The sequence below is a fragment of the Camellia sinensis genome, chromosome 14, assembly GCF_055761805.1.
Source record: "Camellia sinensis isolate YWXY chromosome 14, ASM5576180v1, whole genome shotgun sequence".
Lineage (NCBI taxonomy): Eukaryota > Viridiplantae > Streptophyta > Magnoliopsida > Ericales > Theaceae > Camellia > Camellia sinensis.
Window position 1 is genome coordinate 62,298,701 of NC_138974.1, and position 14,177 is coordinate 62,312,877.

The following is a 14,177-nucleotide window of genomic DNA, read 5'->3' on the forward strand; positions in this document are numbered from 1 at the left end:
GAGAGAGGGACAAACCTGATCGACGATCGTGGAGCTCCTGTTCGCGAACCAGATCGACGATCGGCAAGTTGCTGTTCGAGACGACGACGAACTCTTTCTCCTCCTCCTTCGCGGCTGCTGTTCGACCTAGGTAAGAGAGAGTTTGGTTTTTTATTATTTTTCTTTTTTTTGTGTTTTATTTCATCTTTTTTTCATATTTTACAATTTGACCCATTTTTAAGTTTTTTAAATTATTTTTTTGCCCCGCCGTATCCTGACCGTATCCTCGCGTATCCTACCCGTATCTGAAATTCAAAAATTAAAAAAAAAATTGGATACTTCATTTCCTGTATCTGATACGTATCCCACCGTATCGAGCGCGTATCCGTATCCGATACGCATACGGAGGCTATTTCAGAGTATCCGTGCTTCATAGGTGTTAAGTCTCTAATACAACCCATGTTATGCATGCAATTAACTTCCAAAACAGCTAGAGCTGTGCCATTACTGTTGTTGCATGTGGACAATAGGGTCCAACTGATTTTTAAACAATAAATTAATTGATTGATTTTCTGGAGCAAAAAGTAGAGAACAGTACTGAAAATTTTATAAAAATAAAGGAAAAAGATATATAAATGTGTGTGAATTATGTATATATATATATATATATATATATGAAGAGGAAGGCCAATTGGGAGGATGGGTCCAAATATTTCCAGAGCCATTGTTATCAATGCTTCACTGTCGGTAGAGAGTGAGCTCACCCCTCACCCCAACTTGGTTGGTATGGGATGTGTTTGGATTGGTATTTGCAGCAGCCCCTCCAAGTTTAATTCTCTCTCTAAAAAAAAAATTATTAAAAATATTTTATTTTTTTATAACCGAGAACCGATTTTAGCTAGTTAGGATTTTTAGACCTGTTATGGGAATGCAAATTCAGGGTATGTATGATCACCAACTAGCTTCTTACAAATAAGATATCAAAATTTAAATATAGGACTACTCGAATAAAATTTGGGTGATTTACCATTTGAACTGATCTTCACAAGTTCTGTAAACAAATTATTGGATGCTGGTAGAGTATTAGTATTGGCACGTGATATCTTTCACTAATATTGTCACGTAATATCCCAATTCTTGTCAAAGTATATATTGGCAAATTTTTGGAAACAAGTTATTTGCTTTGCCTCAACTACATATTCATAGGACACCATTCTATTCTTCAAATGTAGAATTACTGTAATCATAGAGGATCATCCTCCATCATCAATCATCTAGTTATACTATGGTGAAATTTATCAAACACTTTAAGAAGGAAAAAAAAATCCCAAACTTAATTTTAAGAAATTAAGGCTCTGTTTGGTTGTGTTCTGGAAATGTGATTCCAGGTGTGTTTTGAGTTGCGTGTTTATTTACGGTTTTTAAAAATCAATTTCACGCTTTGCTTTGAAAACTCTGTCACCCGAATGTCCCCCGGTCGACCCCCCAGATGTCCCCGCAAGTGAATTTTTTTTTTTTTTTGGAATTGACACATGTTATGTTTTATATATTAAATAAAAATATTTTCTGAATTAAATTTTTTTTTTATGAGTTTTGTATAGAATTTTGACTTGTGTGTTTGGTTATAAGTTGTTAGTTTTTGTATCAAATATCACATGTCACATCAAAAATTTTCCACTTAATTTAAAATTCTTTTCAAAACTCTTTAAAACTCATAACCAAACAAATTTTTTACACTCAAATCATAATTTCAAAACTCACAAACTCAAAATACAACTCATATTCTCAAATTATATTTACAAAACTCTACCAAACGCAACCTAAAGTTTTGTTAAACTACAAAAGATGATGAAAGAAAGAAACAATATATATATATACCAAGCATGTGGTGTCTACACAATACTGAATTTCAATTATGGAAGCAACTCTTAAATAATGAAGTAATACTGAATTCCATTCTTCTTTGTTGCAACATTACAGATCATTTCTTATCTGTTATTATTTATTTTTAAAGTCAACACCAACATTACAGGTCCTGGAGTTATAGTTCATGTAATACAACAAAATGCATTACACACACAAATAAAATAAAAAAAATGCCAACTAATGAAGTCGAAAAGAGAGAAGATAGAGACCATGAAAGAAACAAAGTGCAACAATAGTGAAAATTCTTATTTATGGTAAACTCATTATAAGAAGCTAACCGAGTTAGCCTAGTTGACTACTATTATAGCCTCTTAATTAAGAGATTAAACGGTCAATTTTTGTTCAAGAGAAAGATTGATTATTTCTTTCAATTTTATTTTTTTTTGTAATTATAATGGGCTTATTTATGTTCATTGTGAGCTCTTTATTGTGTTTGTTGTTGATGATTATTGAGCTTATAGATATATATTGTTAAATTATGATAGTCTAATTTGATATAATTATATTCAATGTCCATAAAATAAACGTAGGAATATCGTTGTCCATCAAAATAACAAGCCATTGGGTAATATGATTTCCAATAAAACCTACTTTTCCAGTAGGAAGGCATAGATGACTAGTTAGGTGCCTACAAAGGCTTATCTGTAAGGAGAGGAGGGCAAAAAAACAAAGGGTAGCCAAAAAAAAAAATGAGGCAATTGAGGGGAAGAAGGAATGGGCTATTGGGCTATCTAGAAGATGGGAAACAGAACTGTAAGGCTGTGTTTGGTTAAAAAATTTGGAGAGAAATTTGAAAAAAAAAAAAAAAATATGTAAAATTAAATAAAATATAAATATATTTTATTTACATTTTACTTATCTTTTTTATTTATTTTTTTTAAATTTTTTAACCAAACACAACATAAACGAACAGACACAGAAAGACCCCTCAATTCAGTGACCCACTTGATAAATCAGGCATCTGTTGCTGTTGACCGCAAGACCAAGGTCCCCTTAATCAGAGATTGCGCTCTCTCTCTCTCTCTCTCTCTCTCTCTCCACGTAAAACATCTTACATCTCCATCCAATTAAAGGAACTGGGGCCCCCCATGATACATAATCATTTATTCATAATATTTTTATATGTATATTTTTTTATTTTGATGACAAAACTCTAAAGCCGTATGAATTGTCTAAAAACATAGCATCACTTATAAATCATGCAATCACTTACGAATCATGCTTATCAAATTAAATACTAATGCTAATATTCACTGGATGTCGCAATTCTTCTTCTTTGTCTCTGCCTTTACTTTTCAATCGCAAATCCATATCAACACAAATCAATCTTTAAGTTTGTGTACTTTAAACCAAATAAATCAATTTGCAATTTTAAAATTATTGAGATTTAATGCTGAAAAAATAACTTTCAAAAGCGGGTCCAAAAGGGTACCGCCAGAGTCCCGATCCATTGCCATACCATCCGTACAAGGTCACCCAAAAGAAGAAAAACACATACCAGCAAAACAGGCCCTATTAGGCAAATGAAACTTTAAACAGATTGGACAAATTGTAAAGGGAAGGGAGACAGTACAAAGTGCCAAAAGTGGAATTATTTACGAGTCGGTAAAAAAAATTATTTCTCTATTTCACATATGAATTCAAACAAGAGTTTTAAAATATGTGAAGCTAAATTTACCAAAAGTAACCTCCAGAAGTAAAAAGATCCAAAAATGTAAAAGAAAGCCGAAGGACGATCAAAGGTACATACCAGAAGAACACGAGGAATGAATAAAGCCAGAGACACTGCAAAGTTTTTTTTTGCTTTTTAGAAAAATTCACAAAAAATAAAATAGACTAAAATAGCTAATAAGACAAAATGTCACATCAAACCTATAATTATTTCATTTTTTCTCACAAACATTACATCCAACTACAAAAAAATCTAATTATATTTCTAAACACAAATATTTTAACATACTAAAATAAGCCAAAAACTAAAATAGCTAATTTTCCAGAGGAGGCCCTCTTTTGTATCCTCTCTCAACCCTTGCTGATATAGGTAAAAATTTATTTCCAATAATGCCCTTTCTGCCCCCAGAAAAGTAATGCATATGATATGACCAGTTTAAAAAGTACCAACTAAAATGGTGTCTTATAAATAATTCACATTATAATACATTAGAAGCAATAAACATAAAAACAGCCATATCTTCCATTGCAACCATCATAGGGAAATCCAAAAATAAGCTCTATGCATAATTACAGCTAGCTATATATATATATATATATATATATTACTTCCCTATATACATGAATAAACATGAGCCCGATACCAAACTCCTGCAAATTCCTCCCACTATATATTTCACAAAACGAGGAAATTCTAGACTGACCTTCATTAAAGCAAAATTTAAACTCCCGGAGGGGCAAAAACAGATATTCTCATGACTCACTGGCAGCATGTGAAAGGTCTCGGCTTCAGCAAGCTGAAATCCTCCTCCGCTTGTAACACTTGAAAAGGCCATTGTTGTTCTCGCATTCACTGTGGTCAGCACCTTCAACTGAACACTCTTCGCAGATCCCATTTTGGAAAGGTATGCATTCAAGTGTTTGTTGGTTTGTCTATGACCATGGAACGGGAATTGAAAAAATAAAAAATAAAAATCTGACTGGATAAAAGTAAAATGTAAAGGAATAAAAATGATGCAATGCGAACAGAAAGGTAAAAGAAAATTGAAGTACCAAGAAACCCGGAGGTCCTGTGCCACTACCACCATCGCTACCATCAACTCCAGCTATACTGGCAAAACCACATAAATAAACCAACACTTTCTAATATACACAAATCAATATATGTATCTATAAATATATATGTAGGGTGTATTTGCAAAGCATGATTGTAATATCGGAAAAATTCTTCAATTCGGCCCTCAGAATATGGTTGCCTTTGTAGTCTTCATCACATTAACAATCAAAATCTCTCTTTGAAGCATGGATTTAAAGATTAGAAGAGGTATTATCCAAAGAATTAACATGACATGATATGCATTAGAGTATGAACCATTTTTCTCCCAGATGAAGAATGTGGCCCATACATCGTAACTTTTTCAAGTAAATGAATAAACAGCTCATCTTTGTGATATGATATGTTTCATAAATTGGCAAATGAGGGTATGATGTCAATACACTACTCATCTTTGTGATATGATATGCTTTTTAATTCATAAACGAACTTTAAAATTAAAGTTTCTTTTTTTTTTTTTTTTTATAACTATTCTCTATTTTAAATACTTTTTAGTTACTCACTCTGTTATCAGAATCTTACGATTCGCGATTCGATTCACGATTCGATACGAAATTTTTGCAAAATCGATATGAATCTATGAGTGAATCTATTTCGGAAGTGAATCTCTAGTGAATCGCACGATTCACAATCGATTCACGATTCGATTCAGTTTTTACGATTCATGCAATTTTTGAAATTACTGTGTTCGACATATTTTCGACTTATTTTTTCCATCTTTTTAGTGAAAATGACATAATACAACCTCTAATAGTATTTAATACCAAAATAACCAACATATATATATGATTTGTTATTATTTTAGTGATCATAGAATTTTTTATAGGATCCAATCAGATTCAGTCTGACCTAACATATTTTTAACATTTCTTCTCATTTTTGTCCCCTTCAAAAAATTGTAATATATCTTCTAAAGATGTTTAAAATTAGAGTTACACTATGAATTATCTATTACTATTTTATTAAATTGAATACTATATGTGTGAGGTCAGTTGTACCTGTTAAAATGTTTTAGGCTTTAAAATAAAATATCCTAAATAATTCTTTCTTATTATTTGCTCACTCTTACTTAGAAAAGTATATATGCTTATTGTCCAAATATCAATATCGTTGTTAACTATTGTTACTTTATAAATTAATAGTTTCTATTTGGTTATTACCTTTATTAAGAATGGTTGATAAAAAAATCTAAAAAAAAAAAAAAAAAAAAAAAAAAAAGGTAAGATGGTGATTTTACATAGAAACCTTTGTTAACTTCTCACCTATTAAATTACGTGATTATCATTCAAAATAATATTTTTGTTGATTTAAGTCTAAATATTTTATATTTATAAGATACATTTAACATCTAAATGTGCAGATATATGTTTTTAAGTGATTTAGAAAAAGTGATCGAATCTTTACGATTCGCGATTCGATTCGATTCGCGATTTGGTACGAGACCATTTCGATTCACGATACGAATCCCGATTTGACAACTATGGTTACTCATAATATTGGAAGGTATGCACATAAAAGAAGTAACATTCTAGGTCCATTATTTTCATTTTAAAAATATTCCATCATTTCTAACATGCAAAGATGATCAGGTGTATGTTAATTTTTCTCAATTATGATCATGATTATGTAAAATAAATAAATAAATGTATGTTGTCCTGACAAAATTAGAGCTTGCTTGACTGATTTACCATTTAATATATAATCCATTTCATGCCACTAGAAATCAAGTTTCAGACTATAATTTTTTTTTTTTTTTTTGGGGATAAATCAGGTTTCCGTCTATAATTTATACTAAGTTGCATCCTGTTCTTAGGCTTTTCGTGGAAAATGAACAAAAAATGAAGTGATTTTCCTCTTTCATGTTGCTTGCCACTACTATATTTCAATTATTAGATGCATCCAGCAAATCATATAGTCAACATAATTACAACATTTAAACTAACCAGTCAGAGCAATTTCCATAAGAAAGTCCTATCTTTCTAGCCTGAGTCAAATACAAGTCACTTGGTAAAGATCTCTTGATTGTCATTTTTTGGACAAATATTTTTGCTTATCATAACAGATGAGTGTTCAAGCTTTTGTATTTTTTATCTCTTGTTTAAGTATATTATAGGAAATGAGACCGGAGACATACTCTGCAGGTCCTTGGTCCATGATTTCACTCTCCTCGACCTGGTCTGTTTGGAAGGCTTCAGAAATAGCACTATTCCCATCAAAATCTACATTATCACTTCCACTCACAGCATCACAAATGTTTTGCTCAGTTCCTGCATAAATCATACAACAGAACATGGATGTTAGTTCGTACAATTTTTTATAATCTTCAATAACGTAGTCGAGGGAGGAAATGCCACATACTTGTTAATGGGCTCAAGTCTGTGGAGTGGATCTTATTTAAGAGTTTCTGGCACATGACAGTACCCTGGAAATCAAGGAAAGTGTAATCCAGAAAGTTCAATCTCTCCAGTTCTGCCATTTTTGAAAACCCAAACGAGGTCGTCCAAGTGTTTAGCACACTGGGAACCGCAGGCAAAACTAGTCTCTCCACTCCTAATTCCATCAGCTTCTGTAAAACAATATTGAGAAATCAAATTACCTTATTAAGCCATCCAACTTGTAAATTTTTTTAGAAGATTTACTATATTTCTTTCAATGCTCAAGTTGAATTGCAACTGTGAACAATAAGCATTCCCCGAGGCCCCACCCCAAATTCACAGAAATCAGATTTTACCTTTTCAAGCTCATTCATCAAGATGCGACACATTCCAAGTCGGCGATATTTAAACCGTGTACCAACAAGAGGTACTTCTGCCACCTTTTCTCCATGAACCCTTTAAACAAAAAGAGAAGGAAAAGAAAAGAAAATAAATGAAATCCCTTCAGATTACCATGATCAAACAAAAAAGTAAGCAACTCAACCCAAGTTTGTAGTTTGTATAATACCTTACAGTAGCTACCGTAATCAATTCATCATTTTTCTCCAAAAGCACTGTGTAAAACCCTTGAAAATTCAACCGATTCAGCTCTGACCTGCAAAAGCAATAATTACCACTAGACTTGGTGCAATAGAAAGTGATGTCCAGTAACCAAAAATAAATGAATTATCTTAAGAGATAAACACTCATGAAAAACTTTATATAACAACATTGTTTTGAAAAATATCACAGGCGGTTAAAATGAGATGGCCCTATTATAAACCCAATTAAACTGAAACAGTTCACTAAATGCCTATTGACCAAAAGTTTTTCACTTAATTCAAAACCTAACATAAAATAGGCAGTTTTATCCCATCATCCATCCTAAAATTTCTTCTTTTGCTTATGCCATACCCAAAGCAAAACCCCAAGAAAGGCACATAAAATCTCCCACCAAAACTTGCTTACCAGTCAAAGGTCCAGTGAGAGAGAAGGACCTAGTTGTTGATCACAAGAGCAAGAATACTTTTGTTATCACAGGTAACATTGCATGTCTGTAAGCCTTCCAGATGTAATATGATGCTGTTTAATGAAACTTATCTTGATGGGTAGTGAGACGGAGGGGTCATAACTAAGAGGAAGGAGAAATGAAAATTAGGCTTGAGGGTTCCTCCAATATAAACAAGAATTAAAAGGAGAAAAAATAAGGTAAACTGCAGTAGATATAAAAAAAATAGTAAGACAACTAATAGAGACGGTGACTAATACAGACGGTGAAAGTTTTGTGGTGAAATCACCAAAACTGGGCAAACAGGTAAACATTAAAGCTTAATTGTCTTGCCCCAGTGGTATTCAAGCTACTACTGAGCAGACAAAGTAGGCTCTGCTCTACCAATAAAAAACTGAAAGAAGAAGAAAAAAAATTCCCGAGTTGAGTTGATACAACATGTATTAGCAATCAAACTCCTCTAATGTGCTAATATTAATTCCAGAATACATAACATGTTCCCCAATCGAGGAAAAAAATAAAACCATGAAAAAAAACATTTAAGAAAAATAAAATTTAGTGACAAACCACTGGAACAATGAAAACCATAATTGTAAGAAAATGAACAGAAGCACAGGTACAAAATAACACAATTACAAGATATGACTAGTATTTCAATAGCACAGTTTGAAATGAAATCATAAAACAAAAATACAAAATCATGTTGTCTATATGACACAACAAAAATGGAAATATAACTGGACTAGCAATGAAATTAACTCACCATCTACTGAAAATAACATCTTCAACAAGATCTCTCCTGGTTCGAGCTTCTTTAACAGGCTCAAAACATTCGTGCATCACAGAAAGAGCAACATTAAGCTTGCTGTAGTTCTCCGTCACAGCTGCCATATCAGAGACATCATGATCCCCATCATCACATTTCTTGTATTTCAACAAAGTCCAGGATAAATTATCTTTGCCAACCAGAACTGACTTTCCCAGAAATTTGTGGAGACCCAAAAAGATCTGCAATAATGACCCAGGTGTATTAAAACCCACATTCAACTGTGTCCAACAGGTGCATCAAATAGATAATCCACCAATTATGCATACCAATTATCATATTTAATTCAGCACTTCACATGTTAGACAAGAACAATTAAACAAACTTGTGTATTGTATTGTTCTTCAATTTAGAAAGTCTAATTTGTGAAACCAGAAATAACATCATGTCAGGACTGAACTTTGAGCAAAGATGTGAAAAAGCAGCTGCTAATATTCCACTTTCTAATTCTTGTATTTGCCTCCTTAAACCTATATCTGAGAGTTTTGCCCATAAAATTACACTAGTTAACAAGAAAGTTAATGCAATTCTCACAATTTGAAACCAATACCAGCCAGCCAAACTGCAAAACATGTAACATGGTTCCCATGAGAAGAAAACTGGTTATGAAATGTAATGTTTACAAAAGCAACCTTATTAGTTAATTTCTCGTCTTCATATATGTACATCAAATGCTGGAGGCCACGTTCAGATGCAGGGTTTATTCTTCAAAGAACCATGGAAAAAAAAAAAAAAAAAACAAAACAAAACAAAACAAAGGTGCATACAAGAGCAAAAAATAGAAGAAACAAGCTCATTTTATTACTTTTAGCGTAAACGGAGACCTTATCAGTTCATATAAAACTAAGACAGGAGCAAATGAAGAATATGTTCATCACAAGGTTCTAATGCTTTTATTTGATGAACATTAATTATCATGCTTTTGGAGAAGACAACTTGCAAATTAGATAGGTGTTAGTGCATGCTAAAACCAATATATTCTTGATATTGATCCAAAATGTAATATTGAGAAGGAAGGCAGTTATGAAATACCTGTTCGCATCTTTTATTGCAAAACCAACTTCCTTCGGGATAATTGTCTACATTCATAACACCCTTTTTCCTTAGGCACCCAACATGATCTACATCAGAAACATATTAAGTGTGGATGTGTATCTGTTAATAAGTATAATACATATATGGTCACGGATACAATAACACAACTACAAATAAGTTCAACTCACATACATTGACGCTCACACTGATCACAATGGAGAACACTGTCATCTGTAAATTGTTTCGAGCCATTATTTAATCCGCTTCTCCCACAAACTCCACAACAGCATGATGGACAAAACCAGTCACCATCTGGAACATCCTAAATAAACAATAAATTGAAGTCCAAATTAGAACTCAAAATTAAAATTCATATACAGTGTTCAAAGAAATAAGTCTGAGAAACCAAAAAAAAAAATATATATAGTTTGATAAGTAGGATAGGAGTATTCAAAGGATCTACCTTCAAACCAAGGCAACTTGTGTGAAATGATGACGGGCATTGATCGCATAAAACTAATTCACCCCCAAAGTGACAGACAGAACATATGTAATCATTCATGCTTTGGTGCCGCCTACCTTTCATGTCAAGTGATTCTGTCATCAAGTTTCTCTTAATATTACGACATTTCAACTGTCTCTGACAATCTAACAGAGACCTCCCATCCTGCAAAAAAATATTCGCTGCTGGTCTGTGATTCTTGCTGCCAGCATGTGCTTCAAATTTACTAAGGGTAAAAACTTTTTGGCAACAACTGCACTTGATCCCATCGCGAGTTATTCTCCCTTCAGCTATTGGAGGATGATCCTTTCTGCTAATGTAACGTACTTTTGCCCTAGGCAACACCACATTATTGTCTATTAACCAAGATAATATGGTTCGAGGGTTCTGATCAGAGGAAGAAGGAACCACCACCTGCCGAGCTCTTTTGCTAGAGCGCAGCACACGCATTGGACAATCATCACCCAAATCATCTCTTGATTTGATTGGCGATCCAGATGCCTTTCTTTTCTTCTGCATCCGAGAGCCAGCATTTTGCATTGGTCTAGAGATAAAAGTATTATTATCAGAGGTTCCTCCTTCATCTATACAGGCTTTGCAGGCTGTTCGAAGAGAACTATAGGACCTTCCACTTGGCGAAGTGTATCGCAATTCCCGATTCCGTCCCCTCACATAGTACCAGAATGACCACCCAACAGCAGAAAGATGCTTTTTTGCTTTAAATTGTAGACCCACATATTTGTGGTCCTTAACCTTGTAACACTTCCATTTATCACTATTTTCTGCTGATCCAAGAGAATAGTAATCAAGTACAGCTCCGGGGCAATATTCAGATTCAACAACTCTGTCGGAAGAAGGAGGCATCACAGACAGCTCCATGGATGTGTGTGGTGGTTCCGCGAGAGGAGAAGGGAATGGACTATCTGACACAGCAACTGACAGTCTTTCATCATCTTGGGAAGGAAGGGAAAGAATTTCTGATCCAGGTTCCTTCAAATCCCTACAGACCATAACAAGTGAATAATATGATTTCCCATTAGGTGAGATGTATCGCATCTTATTAATACCTCCATCTCTCATGAACTCGATCTTCCAGCCCAAATATGCAAGATGCTTTCTGACATTTAAAGTACGGGAAGACCTATGTCCGGGCTCTAGGTATTCATTAATAGCATCGGGGCAAAATTCAGCTCTAGGAACAATTTCATCACCAGCAGGTTGCCACCTATGACTTGTACTCAACCTTTCCGATGGAGCTTTCCCCAAAGCCTTGCAGATGGTAACAAGTGACAAATATGATTTCCCATCGGGTGAGGTGTAGCGCATCCTAAGAACATTTTCATCTCTCATGAACTCAATCTTCCAGCCCAAATAAGCGAGATGCATTCTAAGTTTTAAACTACATGATGACTTGCGTCTATTGTTCAGGTATTCGTCAACTGCATTAGGGCAAAACTTAGCTCTAGGAACAATGTCAACACCAGCAGGTACCCACTTAACACTTTTTCTTTGTCTAAAACATTTTTTCCATCCAGCTGGTGATTTAGAACTGGGTCTATAAAACCCTTGACTGTTTAATTTTGAATACAATCTAGAAAATTCATCTTGATTAAAAGGTAAGACTGGTAGAGCATGAGGTGACACACATGGTGTTTCTTCATGACAGGGCGTGTTTGAGCTAGTTGAGAGATTCATACCCAAGCCATCATTACTGAGATCAGTAGACAACAACCTAGAATCCGAGCCATCATTTTTAACTGCAACGATGGCAAGAGAGTTACCCGAATCAGCTTCAGGCCTCGATATTACATCAAGATGAGTTTTGGATGATGGTGGCAGGCCATGGGCATCCTGTGCCAAATCCCCTGATGAATTCAATTCATGTAAAAAATGATTTAAAGCAAGCTTACAATTATCAACAATAACTTCCCACACCAAATTTTTCCAGATACCCTTGAGTGTAGAAGTCCACTCCACAAGGTTCTGAAAAGCCTTCTTTACCCTCACTTCATACCATATTTGCCTCACAGAAACTTGAAGTGGCCACTCTTGCTCAAATTCCTCAACCAACTCAAGAAACAACCAGTTCCCACGAATCTTCCATTCGTCAGTAAATTCATCCCAGTCCTGAGTAATCCGTAATGTATCGATTCTAAACTGCATTTCATCACCCATATCGGGAAAGAAAATTGTTCGGCTCTCAGAGCCGTCTTCATGGTCAAAAACCACGCCCTCCCACCATGCCTCCTTGTAATAGACATCAACACACTGTCCGTAGTGGAAAGACCATTTCGTAAAATCAATCGGCGGTGGCAATGGCCTTATCAAACCCCGATGGTTACACAGTACCCTGATGGCCGGAACAATTCCATCAATGACAGGAGGTACTTTTATACAATCAATGAGATGTTGCAAACCGTCGTCGCACAAAAGATGGTCGTATTGGACTCTTCGAGCCTGATTTTCACAGGCAATCACAGTTCCAGAGTGCCATGACCCCCGAAACCCGTCTTCAACACTCCTTACCTGGACCAATTTCACATTTTAATGCAAAATCAAAGAAACCCAACTGAAGAACAAACCAGTAAACAAAAACAACTATGAGCAGAGTTCTCTTTTTTAGTTTTTTTTTTTTTTTACCTTATTAAACCCCAATAAACAATCATTGATCAAAAAAAGAAAGCATCGATGAAACACGGACTTGTTTATCTAATGGATTCCCAAATTAAAAAGTGCATGTACGCTGATCATCCAAACAAGAAAGCATTCACTGAGACTCACAAACTGGTTCAATATATAGAATCCCAAATTAATCTTTTGCATGAACACTAAAACAACCATACACTACTGTATATACATATATATAACCAGAGATGGACTACAAACAACACAATGCAGGTAAAATCAGAGCAAGAAACAATCTTGGAAACGATCAATCAGAAAAAGGACAACCCAAAAGATTTTAGCAGTAATCGCAAATAAAATAATGAATAAAATAAAAAAATAAAAAACAAAGAAAAGAAAAACCCAGACCCCAAAATCATGAAAACTGAAAAACCATTGTTGTCAAAAAAACAAATATACACATGTATACAGAGACATATATGTGCATATATATATTGACCAAGATGATCAAAAGAAGATGGCATTACTTCAACTTTGTGATCAAGCAGAAGCTTTGGGCGATTGCAAAGAGTTCTACGCCTTCTCTTCTTCTCTGAAGAACCCAGTTCCCCAATATCGGCCGCCATTGAAGAGAGCTTGAGAGGTTTGTGAGTGGGGGTTTTGCGAATTTTTTTCTCTTTATCGTCCGGTGCGTGCGGGAGGAGTTTCGATATTCTACAATCAAAATCTCCAATTTGCAACGGAACCATCACTCACACCAGAATAAATATTACTAGTTATTGACAAGACTTGTTTGCTGTAAATATAGTTTTTTTTTTATTGCAAAGAAATTTATTTTAAGAACAATGTTAGAGAGTCACAATTTTTGTGGTTACAAAGATTCAAAATTGTCAAAACGACGTCGTTTTGGATGCAAAACATGCCAAAACGGCGTCATTTTGACAGTTTTAAACCATTATAGCTACAAAAATTGTGATCCTCAAATATTTTCTTTATTTTAATTTGATAAGTGAGTTTAATTCGGTCACGTTTGACAAAAATTTTAGTTTCAAATTAAAATTTTTTAATTTTGTTGA

The 14,177-nt window shown here is 34.2% G+C and overlaps 1 protein-coding gene across 2 annotated transcripts; it reads right to left on the reverse strand.

The window, feature by feature from the left end:
- Window positions 1-4,075: 4,075 nt before the first annotated feature.
- Window positions 4,076-13,879, reverse strand: LOC114320619 (PHD finger transcription factor). Of its 2 annotated transcripts, none has more exons than XM_028267687.2 (11): window positions 13,629-13,879; window positions 10,438-13,002; window positions 10,167-10,296; window positions 9,972-10,060; window positions 8,877-9,121; window positions 7,634-7,720; window positions 7,422-7,521; window positions 7,049-7,256; window positions 6,825-6,957; window positions 4,630-4,687; window positions 4,076-4,509 (listed from the first exon to the last, which is right to left on the reverse strand). In XM_028267687.2, exons 1-11 carry the CDS (start codon window positions 13,848-13,850, stop codon window positions 4,366-4,368), a joined length of 3,981 nt encoding a protein of 1,326 aa, XP_028123488.2. In that variant the 5' UTR covers window positions 13,851-13,879; the 3' UTR covers window positions 4,076-4,365. The 2 variants fall into 2 exon arrangements, with proteins under 2 accessions (XP_028123488.2, XP_028123489.2); XM_028267688.2 differs by having other exon boundaries at window positions 4,630-4,682; window positions 13,629-13,878.
- Between the last annotated feature and the right edge of the window lie 298 nt (window positions 13,880-14,177).